Source organism: Carcharhinus amblyrhynchos, chromosome 11 (assembly GCF_965287045.1).
Source record: "Carcharhinus amblyrhynchos chromosome 11, sCarAmb.v2.hapA, whole genome shotgun sequence".
Taxonomy (NCBI): domain Eukaryota; kingdom Metazoa; phylum Chordata; class Chondrichthyes; order Carcharhiniformes; family Carcharhinidae; genus Carcharhinus; species Carcharhinus amblyrhynchos.
This window is the reverse complement of record NC_137334.1, coordinates 988,934-1,010,339: the sequence shown is the minus strand read 5'-3', so window position 1 is coordinate 1,010,339 and position 21,406 is coordinate 988,934. Positions and strand designations below refer to the sequence as shown.

General features: G+C 43.7%; 1 protein-coding gene across 5 annotated transcripts in view; it reads left to right on the top strand.

Moving 5' to 3' along the window:
* Window positions 1-21,406, top strand: part of LOC145349814 (collagen alpha-3(VI) chain-like) — a 154,664-nt gene that overhangs the window by 89,912 nt on the left and 43,346 nt on the right. For all 5 annotated transcript variants that reach the window (XM_080198362.1, XM_080198364.1, XM_080198363.1 and 2 more), the window contains 13 exons: window positions 2,037-2,642; window positions 5,126-5,472; window positions 6,420-6,498; window positions 8,970-9,118; window positions 9,211-9,303; window positions 11,511-11,564; window positions 13,918-13,989; window positions 14,086-14,112; window positions 17,071-17,115; window positions 17,226-17,279; window positions 18,166-18,228; window positions 19,267-19,332; window positions 19,520-19,573. In XM_080198362.1, coding sequence (XP_080054488.1) covers window positions 2,037-2,642; window positions 5,126-5,472; window positions 6,420-6,498; window positions 8,970-9,118; window positions 9,211-9,303; window positions 11,511-11,564; window positions 13,918-13,989; window positions 14,086-14,112; window positions 17,071-17,115; window positions 17,226-17,279; window positions 18,166-18,228; window positions 19,267-19,332; window positions 19,520-19,573 — 1,709 coding nt within the window. The remainder of the gene's footprint in view (window positions 1-2,036; window positions 2,643-5,125; window positions 5,473-6,419; window positions 6,499-8,969; window positions 9,119-9,210; window positions 9,304-11,510; window positions 11,565-13,917; window positions 13,990-14,085; window positions 14,113-17,070; window positions 17,116-17,225; window positions 17,280-18,165; window positions 18,229-19,266; window positions 19,333-19,519; window positions 19,574-21,406) is intronic.

Below are 21,406 nucleotides of genomic sequence, written 5' to 3'. Positions count from 1 at the left end.
TGTCCATACCATCCTTTTTTAACCCCCTAAGCTAATCCCAGTTGCTCACATCTGGCCCATATCCCTCTAAACTCATCTTACCCATATAACTTTGTAAAAGACAAAATTGTACTGGCCTGTACTACTAACTCTGGCAGCTCACTCCAGACACTCACCACCATCTGGGTGAAATAATTGCCCCTTTGGACACTTTTGTATCTCTCCCCTCTCACCTTAAACCTATGCCCTCTAGTTTTAGACTCCCCTACCTTTGGGAAAGGATGTTGACTATCTTGCTGGTCTGTGCCCCTCATTATTTTATAGACCTCTATAAGATCATCCCTCAGCCTCCTATGCTCCAGAGAAAAAAGTCGCAGTCTATCCAGCCTTTCCTATAACCCAAACCAGCAAGTCGCAGTAGAATCCTAGTAAATCTTTTCTGCACTCTTTCTCGTATGTCCTTATAATATCCTTTCTATAATAGGGTGACCAGAATTGCACACAGTATCCCAAGTGTGGCCTTACCAATGTCTTGTACAACTTCAGCAAGGTGTCCCAACTCCTGTATTCAATGTTCTGACCAATGAAACCAAGCATGCTGAATGCCTTCTTCACCACTCTGTCCACCTGTGACTCCACTTTCAAGGAGCTATGAAAATGTACCCCGAGTTCTCTTTATTCTGTAACTCTCCTCAGTGCCCTATCAGTAAGTCCTGCCCTGGTTCAATCTATCAAAATGCATCACCTCACATTTATCTAAATTAAACTCCGTCTGCCTTTCATCAGCCACTGGCCCAATTGATCAAGATCCCGTTGCAATCGGAGATAATTTTCTTCACTGACCACTGGCCAATCTCGATGTCATCTGCAAACTTACTAACCATGCCTCCAATATTATCATCCAAATCATTAATATAAATGACAAATAACAGTGGTCCCAGCACTGATCTCTAAGGCACACCGCTGGTCACTGGTCTCCAGTTTGAAAAACAACCCTCCCCAACTACCCTCTGGCTTCTGTTAAGAAGCCAATTTTGTATCCGTTTAGATACCTCACCATGGATCCCATGAGATTTAATCTTATGAAACAACATACCATGCCGTACCTTGTCAAAGGCCTTGCTAAAGTCCATTTGACAACATCGACTGATCAAAAGCTTCAATATGATCATGGCTGATCATGCATTTTCAATGTCCCATTCCCACTTTCTCTCCATAGCTCTTGATCGCTTTAGCCACAAGGGCCACGTCCAAGACCCTCTTAAACATACCTAATGAACCGGCCCCAACGGCTTTCTGTGGGAGAGAGTTCCACAGGTTCACGACTCTGAGTGAAGAAGTTCTTCCTCATCTCAGCTCTGAATGGCTTTCCCCTTACTCTTAGACTGTGACCTCAGTTCTGGCTCAAGGGAGTTGAGGCCAAAACATAATGGGTGGGATTTTACAGCCTCACTTTTTGTCTGAAACCATAAAATTCCGCCCAAGGTCAACAGACCTTCCCACCCCTCACTGTCTCTGCCCACCCCTCACTGTCTCTGCCCACCCCTCACTGTCTCTGCCCACCCCTCACTGTCTCTGCCCACCCCTCACTGTCTCTGCCCACCCCTCACTGTCTCTGCCCACCCCTCACTGTCTCTGCCCACCCCTCACTGTCTCTGCCCACCCCTCACTGTCTCTGATTCCTGTGACGGGCAGGGTGTTAAATTCACAGTATATGTTTTCAAGGAGCAGTTAGATATAGCTCTTGAGGTGAAGGGGATCGAAGGATATGGGGGAAGGCAGAGTCAGGCTATTGAGTTGGATGATCAGACACAATCGTAATGAATGGCAGAGCAGGACTGAAGTGATAAACAGCCTCCTCGTGCCCATCAAAGTATAAAATCATCAACTTCAGGCAATAGGAGAGTAACTTAGTTGGCAGGGGAGGAGGTGAATTTAATGTTTGATGATTTAAAATTGCCTATAGCACATTATGAATAGTCTGAAATTGCATCATATTAAACATTAATCATGTTTCTAATGTACTATATTTTAATTCTTTTGATCTGTTTCTCCAGTTGCATCCCAGGCTAAAGCTGATATCGTATTTCTCCTCGATGGCTCCATAAACATTGGACGGCAGAACTTTCCGTATCTTACACGGTTTGTTTCCAGCGTAGTTGATCCCATCTTTGTTGGCGACGGAGCGATCCAGGTGGGAGTTGTCCAGTACAATTCCGATGTGACGGATGAATTTTTCTTCAATACGCATCGAACGAGAGATGAGGTCTTTGATGCCATACAGAATATCCAATACAAGGGAGGCAGAGCGTTAAACACCGGAGCAGCCTTGAGGCATGTTAAAAACAGGCATTTTGTTAAATCAGCCGGGAGCAGAGTCGCAGAAGGGGTCCCGCAAATTGCTTTCCTCATAATTGGCGGCAAGTCAGGCGATGATGCGTTAGCGGCTGCGCAGGAACTGAAGAGTTCTGGATTTAAAATCTTCACTCTGGCAGTGCAGGATGCAGATCTGCAGGAGAGCAGCAAACTGGCAAGCGAATCAGCTGGAGCTTTCAGAGAACTTGACATAAGCAAACTTTCTGAGCTGACCGAGCAAGTGTTATTAGTCACAACTGATGTCATTAAAGGTGAACTGTGCCCGAAAGCACCAGAAACAATAAAAGGTAACAACTTCAGATTAAAATTTAAAACATAAAAGTCAAGCACTGGGTGTGGGTTTGTGTTGTGAGTATCGTTGATTCTTATCCCTACTCTGTGCTAAGTTAGATAATGGGCAGAATTCCATCATCTAAGATTAAGTTCCACATTGGGTATGGGGATGGGGATTGGGAAACCTTTAAAGACCAACAGAGGACAACTAAATAAGAAATAATTATTCCCCCTACATAAGGTAAGCTAGCCAGAAATATAAACGAAGATTGTAAGGGTTTTTTAGATATTTCAAAGGTAAGAGAGCAGCAAGAGTGGACATTGGACCACTGAATAATGACACTGGAGGAGTAGTAATGAGGAACAAATAAATGGCGGAGGAACTGAATTGATACTTTGGTCAGTCTACATAGTGGAAGACATCAGTAGCCTATCAAACATACAAGAGAATCAGGGCCAGTGGCCATTACTAAAGAGAAGATGAAAGGGAAGCTGAAAGATCTGAAGATGGATAAATAACCTGGGCCAGATGGACTACACGCCGGAGTTTTGAAGGTGATAGCAGAGGCATTAGTGGTGATCTTTTGAGAATCATTGGAGTCAGGGAGAGTCCCAGAGCTGGGCTTTATTAATAGGATACAAGAACAAGGAGGTTGAGCTGAATTTAAAGAAGGCAGTAGTTATACCTCAGCTGGAATATTGCATATCATTCTGGGCACCATACTATTGGAAGGATGTGAATACATTGGAGAAAGTGCAGAGTGCATAACATTGGTTCCAGAGATGAGAAACTTAAGTTATGAAGACAAATTGGAGAGGTTGGGGCTGTTCTTCTTGGAGGGAAAAAGGCTGAGAAGAGATTTTCAAAACCATGAGGGGGCTGGACAGAGTAGATATGGAGAAACTTCCCACCTGTAAAAGGACCATCAATGAGAGGGCGCAGATTTAAGTTGATTTGGAAAAGAGGCAAATATGATGCAAGAAAAAAACCTTTTCACACAACTAGTAGTTTGGGTCTGGGATGCTGCCTGGAAGTGTGGTGGAGGCAGGTTCAATTTATGCATTCATGCAGACATTTAGATGTTTATTTGAATAAAAACAACATCAAGTATATGAGGAAAAGGCAGTGGAATGTCACTAATCATAACAGCCATTTGGAGAACCAGTGCAGGCACAAATGGGCCAAATGGCCTCCTTCCACACCGTAACAATTCTGTGATTTTATTGCTTCAGGTTCTGGGTCTAATATGTCATAATTTCCCAAAGTTTCAACTCCAAACTGTACTTCAACTCATCTGTGCTTCAGTTTCCTAGCTAGCCTGAGCTCATGTATCTTTCAAAGACAGTTCATGGAGCCTATGTCAACTCTTGACAATCTAGTTGTCCACCTTCTACTGCCTTAACATCTATTGTGATCTATCAAACTTGGTATCACGGGAGCAGCGGGAACGCCCCAGTCAGGGACTTGGCTGACGAAACATAAAATTGGCACAAGCATGGTGAAACAAATTGTCTCCATCTGTGTAGTAAAATATCATATTTCTATAATCAGAAGATAGAATGGATAAGTGGAATAATGTTGGGTGTATTTGTTAATTAATATTGGCTGTTTATTATAGTAATGCTTTGTTTTGAAAAATGTAACAGAATAAGCAAGAATCAGAATACTACCCACAGAGGTGGTCTTGGGAAGCAGGGTGGCACGGAAATTTGAAACCCTCGGATATCAGGACAGCTCCCACTAACAGGAGATGGCTGGCTGGTTTCCTTTTTCAGCAGCTGTTCACCTGTTTGCAGTGGGTTTCCAGTCAAGGCATTTAAGAGGGCAATTAGCCTCCGGCTTTGGACACAATTGGAATTTTGCAAACAATACATGTATCACCACTTCTTCCCACCACATTTTCCCCACCAATCCCCACATGCAGATAAACCTTGCAAATGCCTCAGAGCTGCTTATAGCAGCTGTAATTCTTCTCTATCTCTCCAGCAATCTGGCCTTCCATTAGTCTCCATTTGAGTGGGCCTCAATAACCTGTGCTCTCACCTTGGCAAACCATCTGCTGTCCTTTACTCACCTTCTGGAAGTCTATCCTTTTTGGCACCTGCAGCTCTGTGAAGAGGAATATATTCTGCCTGCTAATTTTGTGGTAAACACTAATTGCTCAATGATTGACTTTTCATTAATAGCAAGCTGGTCAATAGCCAACATAGGATACAATTTCACAACCAACAGTCAGTTCCAGTCACAAAACTCAAACTATATAGACTGAAAATGCAGGAGATTTTTATGTGCAATTACATTATAGCTAACCTCAACAGATGGGTATTTTATTTCTGTTGCTGTTAAAACTAATATATAGTCAAAAGTATTTTTCACCATGGTGGACGATGCATAAGATTTGGGGTGACAGTGTGCACATATGCTCCATGATGTAGTCAGATTCTTAATGATATCTGTCAACCCTCTATGTGTTCTTTCTGTTTTTGTTCCCTACAGGATGCAATGTTGATGTTTTACTTGGCTTTGATATCAGTAGAGTTGGATCAGGAAATGATGTCTTTGCAACTCAGAGAGGTTTCCTGCCCAAGGCAGGAGATGTTTTACAGAGAATTTCGCAGATGCAACCAATAAGCTGTACAGGCTCAGACTCACCTACTGTAAGAATTGGGGTCACTGTTTTCGATCGAAGTGGTCAGAGCCGTGTCATTGATTTGGCGGACTATCAACCCGAAATGATGACTGAATTCAACAATCTAAGGAACCAAGGGCCATATGACTTGAATGTAGGAACTTTAGATGCATACGAGAAGTCTTTCACAGCTGATGGCTCTGAGCGTGTGAAGGTATGGTTTTCATTCTAGGCTGTTTCTCTTTTAAATTAACAAATCATCCTTGATTGGTGGTGAAAGAGCACTGTTATCTTGCTTTTAAAACAATGTGTTTTTAATTTAGATTTTTGGAGGTTCAGTATGAATGGTCCCTCCATTAAGAGGACCTGTGTGCTCATGATTTAGAGTCAATCTCTTCTGTCTAATATCTGAGTAAATGATAATGTGATTTAGAGCACTCTTACTCAACGCAATAACAGCTGAAATGTACAGAGTATTGCCGTATGAACCTGATTCTCTTTCCAGATCGTAGAGTGGATGTAGCGCTCTTACCAACTCAAGGCACAAGCTTCAAACTAATGAATACGCACATAAATCATTGAAATAAAGCCAGCCTTCACACGAAGACATAGGGTGGGATTTTCCAGCTGCACTCACTCCAAGATCGGAAATTCTTGCCTGAGGTCAATGGACCTTTGCACAGTTCACCAAATTCCTTCTACAATTCCCATGGCGGTCAGGACAAGAAAATTCTGCTCATAATTCCCCGCATGTTTGAGAAAATAAAAATAATAAAAGTGCAACTTACTCTCTTAAATAAGATGCTAGCACAAAACAAAAGATCACTTTTCTCTTAACTGTTACTGCTTCAACCAGATTAGCATTGTTTAAGGTGACACTGCATTCACATTTACAGCGTGCAGTGTCACCCTATGGACTAATGAGACCACCTCTGTCACATCGGCCAAAACAAGCTTACGCGATGACGAGACCTTTCCTTATACAAGCTCCATAGCTTCTGCTGACAGGTTGCTTTGTGTGACTAAGGACTATACTTCCATGCACATTAGTTCAGTAGAGAAATACACATTAAGACAATTATAACATGGGCAAAATTTGATATTTCCATAACAACATTCAATTTTTATTTATGGCAATTTTGTTTTCCTTCTGTTGTAAAGGTCGTTATCCATTTCACTGATGGCATCGATGATAACTATGCTCTATTAAAAAATCGGGCTGAAAAGTTACGGAGAGAAGGTAAACCGAGATATTTTCATCTTTGCAACCGCTTTTAGCATTTTACCATCTGTTAAAGAGTTACAATTTTGTTTGGTACAAAATAAAACTAGACACCATCAACTTTCATCCACTTTAGTTAAAACTGCGTGTTTTGCAGCATATATTTGTTTTTAGCTGTTGACTGCACAATCATCATCCAGAATCAGCTAGAATATATGATTGTGTACCGAACCAAATACGGCATTAATTGCCTATGCCACTGGAGGAACCAATGAAAGGAGACTCTGAAGTGAGAATGTCAGATTTTAATCAGTTCCATATCTCTGGAATTATCAACCTATCAATAAAATCACTGAAAAATTTCTGTTAACCAAGACTGCAAATTGCGTAATGGCCGCTAAATCTTGCGAGCAGCCAAAAATGGGATTTATACTGAGCGATCTCAGTTTGAGATCTTCCCCATTCCCCTCTGCATTGGTTTAACCTGATTCAAGTACGTGAACCTGATTTCCATATACTTCTATACACTCAAATGTGATTGCACCATAGCACCCACCCATGTCGCAAGGGGCAGTGCAAAGAGGCACGAGAAGGGCAGTGCCAAGGGGTCACAGGTGGGGGGGTTTACCCTCCTCCTTTTGGGTGGGGGGGGTCCATTTATTTGATTTGATTTGATTTATTGCCAGATGTATTAATGTACAGGAAAAAGTATTGTTTTCTTGCATGCCATTCATAAATCAAATCAACAAAAGGAGAGTGCGGAATGTAGTGTTACAGTCATAGCAAGGGTGTAGAGAAAGATCAACTTAGTGCGAGGTAGGGCCATTCAAAAGTCCGATGGCAGCAGGGAAGAAGCTTTTCTTAAGTTGGTTTTACGTGACCTCAGATTTTTGTATCTTTTTCCCGACAGAAGAAGGTGGAAGAGAGAATGTCCAGGGAGCGCGGGGTCCTTAATTATGTTGGCCGCTTTTTCAAGGCAGCGGGAAGTGTAGACAGAGTCAATGGATGGGAGGCTGGTTTGCGTGATGGATTGGGCTTCATTCACTTTGTAGTTTCTTGTGGTCTTGGGCAAAGCAGGAGCCCATACCAAGCTGTGATACAACCAGAAAGGTTGCCTTCTTTTGTACTTACTATGTAAAAATTTGTGGGAGCCATAGTGGACATGCCAAATTTCCCGAGGCTTCTGAGAAAGTAGAGGTATTAGTGGGCTTTCTTAACTATAGTGTTGACGTGAGAGGACTAGGACAGGTGTTGGTGATTTGGACACCTAAAAACTTCAAACTCTTGACCATTTCTACTTTGTTCCCATTGATTCTCCACTGTGCTTTCTGAAGTTGATGATTATCTCCTTCATTTTGTTGACGTTGAGGGAGAAATTATTGTCATTGCACCAATTCACCAGATTCTCTATCTCATTCCTGTGCTCTGTCTCGCTGTTGTTTGAGATCTGACCCACGGTGGTGTCGTCAGCAAACGTGAAAATGGAGTTGGAGGGGAATTTGGCCGCACAGTCAGAGGTGGATAAGGAGTATAGTAGGGGGCTGAGAACGCAGCCGTGTGGGGCACTGGTGTTGAGGATGACCATGGAGAAGGAGTTGTTGCCTGTCCTTACTGATTGATTTCTGTGGGATTTCAGAGGAAAGGAGAGAGCCCCAGTGCCTGCTAAGGTGAGGGGGGCAGAGGAGGGGAGAGCCCTATTGCCTGCAAAGTTGGTGGGTGGGGGAGAAGGCAGATCTCCAGTGGCTGTTAGGGGGACATAAACCTCTGGTGTGAGAGGAGGGGAGGGTGTCCTGATGCCTGGGAAGGGGGAGGTCCCGACCTCTGTTAAATGAGAGGAGCCCCGATTTCCATGGGATAAGTGGGGGGGGAGTGGGGAAGTGGGTGAGGGCTTTGGACTCGATCAGGGCCCCGATCTCAGGTTCCCAGCATTGCTGGCAGGATTAGGCCCCAGAATCCCAGCTGGCTGTGTGATCTCTGCTGTTACTGCAGGGAGTGCTGTTAAAACAGGCGAGAAAAGATTTGTGAAGCCAAAAAATCTGATGCAACGCTCTGCAATTCTGGGAAAATTGTCAGAGAACGTAATGTTGTTCATAAACTGTTAGCTAATTAGAGCGAAAAAGAAGCATTTCTCCATTATCTCTGAAAGGTGAAATTTCATTCACCAATAATTATCCTTGCCAAGGATCATACAGGACTGCATTTAAATATTGTCTTCTACTTAATGATTACAACATACACATTTTACATGTCACAAGATAGTCATGCTTTTCTTTATATATATCTTTGAATTTGAATTCAGCAGTTGCTAAAAAGATTGGAAAAAATTATATTAAGATTACTTTTAAGTATTAATTCAGTTTTATTTACCAGAAAATCGCTTCACCTGTACTTTAATCAGATGCAGTTACCCGAGGTGTTAAGCGTGTGAGATTACCAGTTTACATTTTACAAAATGATCTTTTGTATCTGTTGCTCCCAATGTCTACCAGGTAGTATAGATGCACTGATCATTGTGTCTTTGGGAAAACTAACGGCCCCTGAAGAAGTTTCTTTGTTGGAATTTGGGCGCGGATATAGATACAGGAGACCTCTTTCAATCAACCAACTGGATTTAGAATATGAACTGGCAGAAGAACTTGTAAGATCAGATTTTTAGTTCTGAATATCTTTATTTTTCAAAGTGCTTTTGCAGTTTCAGAATTGACTACTAAAACCCTGATACCTTGACAGGACAACATTGCGGAAAGGGTGTGCTGTGGCGTTCCGTGTAAGTGTGCTGGTCAAGTAGGTGACCGAGGCCCTCAGGGACCTCGTGGAGAGCAGGTAAGCTTTACCAAGTGCTATCGCGAATTGGTTTAAACAGTAAACTCTGTGGGCCTATCCACATAGTCTATTAGCTTGTTTTTTATAGAATTGAAAAGCAGTGAAATGATGCCAAAACTGAAGTGAATCTTTGTGTGTTGACAGTTGTGCACTGTGTGCAGTCCTACTCACCATGTTATACAAGGGATATACAGGCACCAGAGAGAACTGAATTATAACCCTTAATGCCCAAGATGTGCAGGTTAGGTGGATTAGCCATTAAATGTCTGGGGTTACGGGGATACGACAAGGGGTAGGCCTGGGTAAGATAGTCTGTCAGAGAAACAGTGGACAGTTAATGGGCCAAATGGCCTCCTTCTGCACTGTAGGGATTCTATGAATCAAGGTCCACTGAGAGCCAGCAAATAGGAGAAGAGATCAGTCAACAAGTAGTTGGATCTCACTAAGTATGGGTTTTCAAAACAGGTGGACTATATAGACATGTTTGGTGATGCACCTCGTCTGATGGCTGATATTAGAGTAGGAATTCATTCAATGCAAGTATACTTTACTGCATTCCATTACACTTTTCCACCAACAGCTGCATAAGTTCTGAACTTGCAGGCCTGATGTATGACTGACACCGTGGATCAGCTCTCACTGACTGAGCAACGTTTATTGCCCAATCCTAACTGTTCTCGAGAAAGTGGTGGTGGTGAGATGCCTTCCTGATCCGTTGCAGTCCATGTCATCTAGGTAGATCCACAGTGCTGTGAGGGAAGGAGTTCCAGGATTTTGACCCAGCACCAGTGAAGGAATGGTGATATATTTCCAAATTAGGATGCTGAATGTCTTGGAGGGGAACTTCCAGGTTGTGGTGTTCCTGTGTGCCGGATCCCCTTGTTCTTTGAGGAGATAGCAATCCTGAGTTTAGAAGGTGTTGTCTAAGGAGTCTTGCTGAGTTTGTACAATGTATCTTGGACATGGAACACTCAGCTGCCAGAGTGTGTCGGTGGTGGAGGGAGTGAATGTTTATATGAAGGGATTCCAATCAAGTCCTGGATGGTGTCAATCCTCTTGAGTCTTGCTGGAACCAAATTCATCCAGGGAATGGGATTGTGTGCATTCCGTTACACTCCTTTGGCTCGATTTTACAATCATGGTAAGTTCGGGCATCAGGCCTTTAACACGATCTGTACCCGAATCCGAGCAGATCGCGACTTTCCCGACACCCGATTTGGGTCCGTGCCTGAATCAAGTAGCCCGACAATTTAAATGCATTAGCATACATTTAAATCAATTTAATGAACCCAACTCTCCCACCAAATCCCACTTTACCTTCTTCTGGTGCGTTCCGGATTCACGCTGTAAGCGACCTGCTAAATAAAAATCCGAAGCCAATTTTTATTTTGCAGGGGAACCTCCGAAGCAGTTTCAGAGCCTGTAACTGCTCTCTGACCCAGATCATCCATCGTCCTCAGCGGGGGAGAGGGGGGGTTCACTCACTGATTGTGGGGTGGGGGGGGAGCGGGGGATGATTCTCTGATGGAGGGGCAGGGGGATCCGCTGCCCCCCTGCAGGCAACCTCTCCTCCCCATTGGAGGAATGAATCCCAAGTGTGCTTGTGCAGTTCGGAGCTCTGATCGTTGCTAAGCCCCACTCACAGTGTGAATCGGACTGGAGCTGGCTGGAAGCGTATGAGCATCCTGCAGAGAGGATTTCGAGGTCAAATCCGTACTACACCCAGATTCAATACTTAGAATCAAAGTGGTAAAATCGGGCCCCTTGTATCTTGTAGATGGTGACAAGTTACTCACCTCAGCATTCCTGGACTCTGGCCTGCTCTTGTGGTCACAATATTTTATATGGCTGGTTTAGTTCAGTTTCCAACCAAGGCAGTTGATAGTGAGGCTCATTAAAGAAACATGTTAGTTTGAATTTGCACTGGAACCACTGGAAAACAATATCAGGCAGTTTGTATAATGAGCATATAATCTTGATCTCGCTTTGCTCTTTGTAACACCAGGCAGCAAATTGAAAACCTGCCGTATAAGTCATCAGCGTGAAATAATTACAGAGATGACGTTCTAGAACATGAAATAATTACAGAGATGACGTTCTAGAACGCGAAATAATTATACAGATGTTCTAGAACATGAAATAATCCGAGATGATGATCTAGAACATGAACTGGATTTTATTCCTTCTCATGAAATCTTTTTTTTTAGGGATCGCCAGGACCTAAAGGCATCATTGGTCATCCAGGTGATGAAGGTGGACCAGTAAGTGGAATGATTGCATTTTATAAAACAGCATGGTAAACACATACATACTTGTTTTAAAACAATCATGTTCTAATATCTAATGCCTCAACTACAAGCCAGTGTTTTATACTTTTTTATATAAATCATTGATCTAATTTCTTTCCCCACATCACAATTTTCATTTCACCTCAAAAGACTAACTCTCACTAACAGTTGCAAAGCACTGGTTATCTATCCTCCCGTACCCTTATCCAAATACTCAGTTTTAATTTGTGGCCTTGACAATAAATACTGATGAGCTTTTGGTATCAGGAGTATTACGTCTGCACGTATATATGCATTTCCTTTGTTCAGGAGCAGTTACCTGATCATCATTTCCTGACCCAGGATTAACTGGAGTCCTCCTCTGAGGCATGCTAACTGAGCCAGAGACTTTTCTTGTCTGCAAGGCCAACTTTCTTAGCGAACTTTCAAGATGTGTACCACTTATTAACAAGACTACATGCCTGAAATGATAGGGGTTTTACATTACACAGCTGCACGCCAAAATTTTCCAAGGTGCAAGACACCTGGCAGCTGAAAAATACAAGAATAGACAAATCCAGAATGTAAATGCCTTTCCAGCACAGCTTGTGGGCCAAGAGGAACAGGAGTGTTTCCCCTTGGTCCCTCAGAGGAACTTTCCCTACCCAAAGCCTTCGCCACCCAAAGTTCAACCATCCCTCCACACATTGTCCCTCCACACGCCCGTTTCGGGCACAAAAATTTAGTAAAGTCAGGCGTGAGGTGAGTAGCACGATCCATGCCCGCATCCGCGCTGGTTCCTGCTTCACCAAGGTCCGAAAATGGCCAGGATCAGGACTGTGCCCAATATGGGTGCGGTGGCCATTTAAATATATTTGCATGCATTTAAATTGATTTAATGGGTGAACCACCATGTTTACCCATTCAGAATCGACGCGGAACTGACACGCTCCAGAAAAGTCCAACTCGGGCGCTCCAGTTAATGAGGAAGTAGGTGCCAAGCATCCACCATCTCTCTGCTTGTGGTGGGGGGGGGGGGGGGGGAGGTGGTGGAAAGAAGGTGGATCCAACAGAACAAAGAAAATTACAGCACAGGAACAGGCCCTTCGGCCCTCCAAGCCTGCACCGACCAGGCTGCCTGACTTCCAGGGACCATATCCCTCTATTCCCATCTCGTTCATGAACTTGTCAAGACGCCCCTTAGAAGTATCTACTTTCACTACCTCTCCCGGCAATGAGTTCCAGGCACCCGCCACTCTATGTGTAAAATATCCGCCCCGTAAATCTCTTTTAAAACATGCCCCTCACACCTTAAACCTGTGCCCCCGAGTAATTGAGATTGGTTGTGGGGGGGCGGTTGGGATCCGCTGCTACTCTGCCTGAGATCAATGTGGGGGAAGGGGGCAGGAGCGCATGATCGGTCTGGGTGGCGTTGGGGGGGATAAGGGGGTCAGTAATGTTGGGGGAGGGGGAGAGGATGGGACAATGTCTGTGGAGGCCAACGGGAGTTATTATCCAGCCCAGGAGCGATGTGGCGAGGGAGCAGCATTCGATCATTTTTTTTCTGTGCGTGTGCAGTTGGAGGCACCGATTGGAGCTGCAGGCTTTCAGGCAGAGACAGACTTTAGCAGCTTAATTCGGAACTGCTGATATTTTTGGGGCAGATTGCGTATGGGGACACCTGAGAACAGGTCTGAAAGTCACATCTAAAACACTGCGTTTCAAGTCCGCCCAGTGCTTAGAATAAAAATGGTGAAATAGGGCCCGCCACCCTGTCCCACGCACTGCCTCCACGTGCAATCTCTTCTGCGTCTGTTCCATTGTTGCAGCAATTTGACATGAACTTTCTCACCTGATACTCAACACCATTCCCAAAAGCTCAGCCTAATACAAACCGAACAACAACTTTTTCTTTATACGGCAGCTTGAATTTTACATAATGTCACAAGGCACTTCACAGGAACAATGATCAAACAGGAAATGGAAATCACTTGTAGAACACATCAAAGTGATAATGCCAAGGAATAGACCATGGACCAGCAGACAACCGCACTGGGTCCAAAACCTGTACAGGTTCTGCAGGAAGCCCATTGAGACCCTGATCATAACTAACCCCATGTCCCAGAATCTGGTTAATGCAGCACTTTCCTTCAGGAAAACACTCTTCCACTCACTTTGGCCGATCAAGCCAGGTGCCAGCTATAAGAGTGTGACAAATGAGGCCCTGCTATTTATTATATTGAGAATTTACAGAATCCTGACCGAATTTCCTCCACATATCCCCGTAGACATCTGGACTGTTAATGCTGAAAGACTTGAATTATTTTATTCTTTTTGTTTGTGACAGGGTGATAGAGGTCCACCAGGTATTAATGGAACTCAAGGGTTCCAAGGATGTCGAGGACAGAATGGAATTAAGGTAAGGAGTGAGAAACATTCTAATTAAATTAAATTTTATCAAAATGGAAAAAGGGGAAATTATGTGACTAATATATTTTTACAAATATCTTTACAGGGTAGTCGTGGATATCCAGGAGATAAGGTATGTACTCAGCTATATGATGAGAAATATGAAATCATTAAACTGTCCGCATTAACAAAACAGTCTTAACTGCTTAACTCAAAAAGCCACGGATGTCCCTCTCAAAAAATAACCACAATGATGGCCCCATCCATCAGATTATGCAACCTGAATTAATCTATAATTTTAAGAAAAAAAAGCCTACGTTTATATGGTACATTTAGCACAGAAAAACATCCACAGATGTTTCACAGTAATGTAATTAACATAATTGATAACAAACCAAAATAAGAGATATTAAAAGGTATAAAAGAAATATTAAATGAGAGCTTGGTCCAAGAGTTAAGATATAAGCAGGAGTAGTGGAGAAGCTAAGATTTTAGGGAAGGAATTCTAGAGCATAATACCGAGCAGCCAAAGACTTAACCAGATGTTCACCAAAAATCAAAAACTCAGCAAGAAAGATCCGTCCATCCCCACCCTGGGGATGTTAAGGATATTACTAGATTAAAAGCAGAGGCGTATAATGTCGCAATAAATAATGTTAAACCTGAGCATTTTAGAAAACAACAAATGGTGGACAACACATTGAGAAAAAGGGGGAAAAGAGAACATGAGAGTAAACCATCCATAAATATTTTAAAAAAATAAATTGCAAGACTTCAAACAAGTATTTACAAAGGAGAGCAACTTAAACCAATATCTAATATTTCAAGGCAGAGATAGGAGAAATGATCATGGAAAATGAGGACTTTCGATTTGATTTGATTTATTATTGTCACATGTATTAGTATACAGTGAAAAGTATTGTTTTTTGTGCACTATACAGGCAAAGTATACCGTCCATAGAGAAGGAAACAAGAGAGTGCAGAATGTAGTGTTGCAGACATAGCTAGGGTGTAGAGAAAGATCAACTTAATGCAAGGTAGGTCCATTCAAAAGTCTAATGGCAGCAGGGAAGAAGCTGTTTTTGAGTCGGTTGGTATGTGACCTCAGACTTTTGTATCTTTTTCCCGATGGAAGAGAGAACGTCTGGGGTGTGTGAGGTCCTTAATTATGCTGGCTGATTTGCTGAGGCAGTGGGAAGCGTAGACAGAGTCAGCTGATGGGAGGCTGGTTTGTGTGATGGATTGGGCTACTTTCATGACCTTCTGTAGATTGTTGTGGTCTTGGGCAGAGCAGGAGCCCAGACCAAGCTGTGGTACAACAAGAAAGAATGCTTTCTATGGGGCATCTGTAAAAGTTGGTGAGAGTCGTACTGAATTTCCTTAGTTTTCTCAAAGTAGAGGCTTTAGTGGGCTTCCTTAACTATAGTGTCAACATGGGGGGACCAGGACAGGTTGTTGGTGATCTGGACACCTAAAAACTTGAAGCTTGCAACCATTTCTACTTTGTCCCTGTTGATATAGACAGGGGCATGTTCTCCAGTATGCTTCCTGAAGTCGATGACAATCTCCTTTGCTTTGTTGACATTGAGGGAGAAATTATTGTTGTCACACCAGTTATCAGGTCCTCAGAGGACATGGCAGAGACACAGAACAATTTCAGTTCCTGAAATTAAAGTCAAATGTGGTCACGATTCCACACTAATTGAGGAAGCAGTTATCTGGCAGTGAACGGGGCCCTCAGCAGCATGCAGTCTATCTCCTGTGCCATGACCCTCACCCCCTCCTCTCCCTCCCAGAATAAGGATAAAACAAAGAACAACGAGTCCCCCTTGTTCTCACATTTCACTCCGCCAGCCTCTGCATGCAAAGCATAATCCTGCACTATTTTTGCCAACTCCAATGTGATGCCACCACCAAACACATCTTTTCATCACTCCCTCTGTCAGCATTCTGCAGAAACCATTCCCTCCGGGATAACCTCCTCCACTATACCCAACACCTCTCCCATCACTCATGGCACCTTCCCATGCAATGGTAGAAGGTATAACACCTGTCCCTTTACCTCTTCCATGCTCACCATCCAAGGTCCAAAACATTCATTCCAGGTTAAGTAGCGTTTCACTTGCACCTCTTTCAATTTGGTCTATTGCATTACTGCTCCCAATGTGGTCTCCTCTACATCGGAGAGACCAAGCGCAGACTGGGTGATTGCTTTACTGAGCACCTTCAGTCTGTGCACAATCAGGACCCTGACCTTCCGGTTTCTTGCCATTTTAACACACGATCCTGCTCCCATGCCCACATGTCTGTCCTTGGTTTGCTGCAATGTTCCAGTGAAGCTCAACACAAACTGGAGGAGCAGCATCTCATCTTCCGGTTCGGCACTTTACAGCCTTCCAGACTCAACATCGAATTCAACAACTTCAGAGGATTTGTTCTACCCCACCTCAGCCCCCTTTGTTTTCATTTCTTTTAATTTAATATTTTACTATTCTCTACCTTTGATTGTCTTTCTTCATTGCCCCTCCCCAACTCTTTCCCCCACTTCATCACCTTTCCCTTAGCTTTTCTCCCCCTGCTTCCCCTTTTCTACATTTTACCTCTGTCCTATCACCGCCCTCGCCCGCCGCCCCAACCCAACATCTCCATCTGTCACAGCTTACAGCTTCTCTGCCATTTGGCCATTCACACCCTTTATTCTCTCTGTGGGTAGCTATTAGCAGTCTTTTCCCCTGGTTTCTGTGGCTATGACTCATCTTTCATTCCCTCTCCCTAGTATAAATATCTCCCACTTTCTCTGCCTTTTAGCTTTGACAAAGAGTCATCTGGACTCAAAATGTCAGCTCTTTTCTCCCCTTACAGACGCTGCCAGACCTGCTGAGATTTTCTAGCACTTTCTCTGCTGGTTTCAGATTCCAACATCCGCAGTAATTTGCTTTTATTCAATTAAACATATTGGATAGTCTCAAAACTGAAAGGTCAGCAGCCGTCCCCCCAGCTCAGACAGAGTGGTAAATGGCCATGGGGGTCACCTTGTTGAGCATAATGGTCTTTTCCTATTTTTGTTTTATGTTCTTCTACCTTTTCCTAGGGTCAATTTGGAGAACTTGGCCTGGATGGAATAGATGGGGAGCAGGTATGTAACTGTTGTGCTTTGGCTATTACTTTAAGTCACAACACTCCTTTGACATGTTCCTATTTTACCTATATTATCAAAATGAGACCAAATTTTTCATGTCTGATTAGGGAATAAATGGAGCAGCAGGACCACCAGGAGAGAGTGGCAACTCAGGAGAATGGGTAAGTCTGCTAACCTTCCATGCAATAATTACACCATATAAAGGAAACCTTTGAAGTAGTGCTATTGAGATAGCAATGCATCAGAAAGTGTTACTGAACTTTGAAATAAATATTCCTTCCTACTATTAGTTAGACACTACTCAACATTTCAAACGGAAGTACACAGAACTAAGAAACCTACGTTGAGCTAATATATCCATTAATTCATCATTAATGTTAATTATGGAAATCACCTATTTCTACTTTTGCATAGTCCATCTATATATCTTAATATAGGCTAGCAGCGTCACTTGAAACAAAGGGTTGGGTCATACTGTCCTTACAGGAGTCACCCCAGGCCCAGCTAAGGGTCCCATGTGTAGGGTTCTGAGCCAAAGCCAATGGTGGGACCAGCAACTATTTGTTGATGATGTCAGAAGAGTGAGAGCTTTGAAGGACAACACTGCTCACAAGCAAAGAGGATGCTTCAGGAAGAGAGCTTGTACTTCCTTTAAGCACACATGAGGAAGTTAGATCAGAAACCTCCAAATCCTCTCTCCAGTCAGATTGCCCATTTCTTACTAAAGTGGAAAATGGAAGATTCTTAGGAGCGACTGAAGAGGAAATTGCAAGACTATGAGGCATGGAGGAATGAGCAGAACACCAGTCCTTGGGCAGGTCACCACTGTAAATATCTTAATGCCTCTTTGTTTAAAATTAAAATCGGTAGAAAAAAAAGAGACAGACCAAAAGCAGCAGGAGTGACAGATAGAAACAGTGATGGATATAAATACATGATGGCTGAATGAAAAAAAGTAGGTAGAGATTTTCACCTACTGTTAGAAATGGATGGATAAGAGAGAAAACTGATTACAAAATAAACCACGGACCCTATTTTTCTCTCCAGGGAGTGAAAGGAGCAAAAGGAGTGAAAGGAGAAAGGGGTGATCTTGGTCATCGAGGAGATGCTGTAAGTTATTTAAATGTTTCCAAAATGTTTTCCATCTGTTATATTTTAACCAAATTATTGTGGTATTGAATAATCATAGCAAGACAAATAGGAGTGGCCATTGTAAAGTAAGTCAAATTTATTTGATAGCTAATGGTCTTCACCAATCCACAATCATACCACAAATAGTTAACTGTAAAACTCAAAACAATTTCCTCTCACTTGTATTGTAACACACTTGGAGATTATCTTTGTTCATTCTCTGGGGGGGGTGGGTGAGGGGAGGCAGGTAAGATGTATCTGTGATGTGGGGTGGGGAGGGGAGGGAGGCCCGATCGCTCACTGGGGGGGTGGAGTGCGGGAGCAGATGGATCTCTGGGGTGAGGGGGGAGGGCAGGGGGTCTGCTGCCACTCTGTGGGCGATCAGTGGAGGAGGGGGGGGGGTGTCATGATCGGTCTGGGTAGTGGGGTGATGGGTGGACAAGGGGGACAGTGATGTGCGTGTGCGCCACATCGCCCCCGCTGTTTGCTCCCGGACTGCTCACTCCACTTTCTGTGGCCTGGGAGCGATCTGACGCAGACGCGCTTTTTCAAATTTTTTCCCAACTGCGCTTGCACAGTTCAGAGCTCTGATGGTTTTGGCTGCAGTAAGCCCTGCCCACAACGCGAATGGGACCCCCGATTTTATTTTTCCAGGCTAAGTGCGTATGGGGGCACCTGAAAGCAGATTTCTAAGCCGGATCTGAATTATGCCCAGATTCAGCACTTAGAATGAAAATGTCTCCATTGTACATTGTAAACATGACACAAAACTACAAATGAGCAGTATCAGCAAATATTAATGCATGTGTATGGAATTCCTCTGTTTGCTATTTTAACAAATTTTCTTTAAAATAAGGAGGTGGACATATCTTGTGAGAGTAGACGTATAATTTTAGAAGTTAAATGTTTGTCTCCTGTTAATCTGATGTGATAGTAATACATTATACTTCTGATAACTTAAAAATAAGATACAGTTTAATTCTGCAGATTTTGAGATAATTTTCTGTGATCTTACAGGGTGAACCAGGAGTCACAAATGCTCAGATAGGAGCCAAAGGGCAGAGGGGCGACATGGGTTTAGTGGTAATGTATATATTGTCTAAATAAATCGGCTTTCTTACAAAAATGGCAGTTGGAAGCATAATTGCAATACTTTTGACTATTACTAATTAATTAATCTAATGTATGCAATAAACCATAGTTATCTCTTTTGAATACTCAGATAAAGGTGGGAAATCATTTGTATCTCTGTAATTTAATTTTGATTTAGGGAGATTCAGGTGGAAGTGGTCGCCCAGGAGTAGCTGGACAAGCTGGACGCAGGGTAAGTCAGCTTTCGGGCATCCACAGAAATGTTTCAGACTCCAGTATCCTGAAGGAGTCACTGGGTGGGATTCTCCCATCCTGCAGGTTTTGTGGTGGGTGGAAGCGGAGAATCCAGCAGGAGCCAAAAAGTCAGAAACCCGCTGATGTGAAATTATTTTGCAGTTCTATCTATGACGGGTAAATGGTGGGTCAGATATTCTTCTGCCCAGTGACTTGAACGCCATCTGCATTCATTACCATCTGGCGAATGTTGATTGATACAGCCAGAATCATGTGCCACCTTCCATTCTTTCCAGTGGGAAGTTACACTGGTTTGAAACAATTGTGAAAGGAGTGGTGTGCACAGACTGTACCTCACTTCATTGGCAACTTTGAGGTGAGAGTGACATACCTGCCACAAAGCTGAGCTCCTTCTCGTTACAGTGAAGGACACACTGCTGACAGAGTAGGGTTGGTCTCCTCCCCATGGGTGTCTCCGTAGTCACAAGGACACCACTGTGCAGTGGTCCTCATACAAGGCTCAACATTCAGAAACTTGCGTTTCTATCAGGGAGCATTTGGGACCGGGTGGTGGAGAATGGGGAACACACGTGGGACAATGGGGAAGGAAGGCTTTGCAATGGCATGAAGGAGGAGGGGGAATCGGTAGAGGGAGGGGTGGGAAGCTGCAGTCCAACAAGAACAAATGAAATGCTAACAAAGAATAGACAAAAAGGGGTTACATGTATATGAATAGGAGGGGATGCAGACAAACTCTGGAATCAGAAACAGGGATGAGTCGCATGGAGACTCATAATGGGGGGTTTGGGGGGCTGGGAAGGGATACAATGTAGCCTTCGATCATGAGGGTACTGGGGAACTCTGTGAAAGTCAAAATCCTTAGTCTGGAGCTTGCAGTCATGAGGCAGAGAGTAGAGACACTATTGTGGCTATGTGCAAATGAGTCAGAGAGTAGAGACACTATTGTGGCTATGTGCAAATGAGTCAGAGAGTAGAGATTACTGCAGCTATGTACAAAGGAGTCAGAGTACAGATATTACTGTGGCTATGTGGAAAGGGACCAGAGAGTAGAGACACCACTATGACTATGTGGAAAGGGCAGCACGGTGACACAATGGTTAGCACAGCTGCCTCACAGCACTATGGATACAGATTCAAGTCCAGCCTCAGGTCACTGTCTGTGTGGAGTCTGCACGTTCTCCCCATGTCTGCGTGGGTTTTCTCTGTGTGCTCTGGTTTCCTCCCACACTCCAAAGATATGCAGATTAAGTTGATTGGCCATGCTCAGTGTCAGGAGGTAAAAATGTGGGGTTATGAGTGGGATTATTGCAGGTGCAGGCTTGATGAACAGAATAGTCTCCTTCTGTACTGTAGGGATTCTGTGAAAGGGGTCAGAGTGCAGATACAGTCTGGGGGTTTTCGAGACCTCAGTAAGAAGTCAGAAATTTGAACCAGTCGTGGAGTGAGGTGGGAATATTGCTGGAGTATCCATTGGGAGCACAATGTTCTCCAACTGCAGAGTGGGAAGGGCTGAGTGCTCAAGACGGACAATGTACAACAGCCTCACTGTTATATCTATGGGCTTTTCTGTCACTGTACAAGGTTACAGGTGGAAAGGTGATGGTAATGGGAGTCATCTGCTGCCTGTAGTTGGGAAACATAATAAAGAGAAGGGTGTGTGACGCTTTCATGGGGGGGGTGGTGAGGGAAATGGGGGCATGTCACCTCAGTAAGTAATGATGCACCCAGCCTCTTGGTGGGGAGGATGGAGGTCCCTGTTGGCTACGGGTACGTCACAAGTGACAAACCCAGTGGGGTGGGGTGGGGGGGG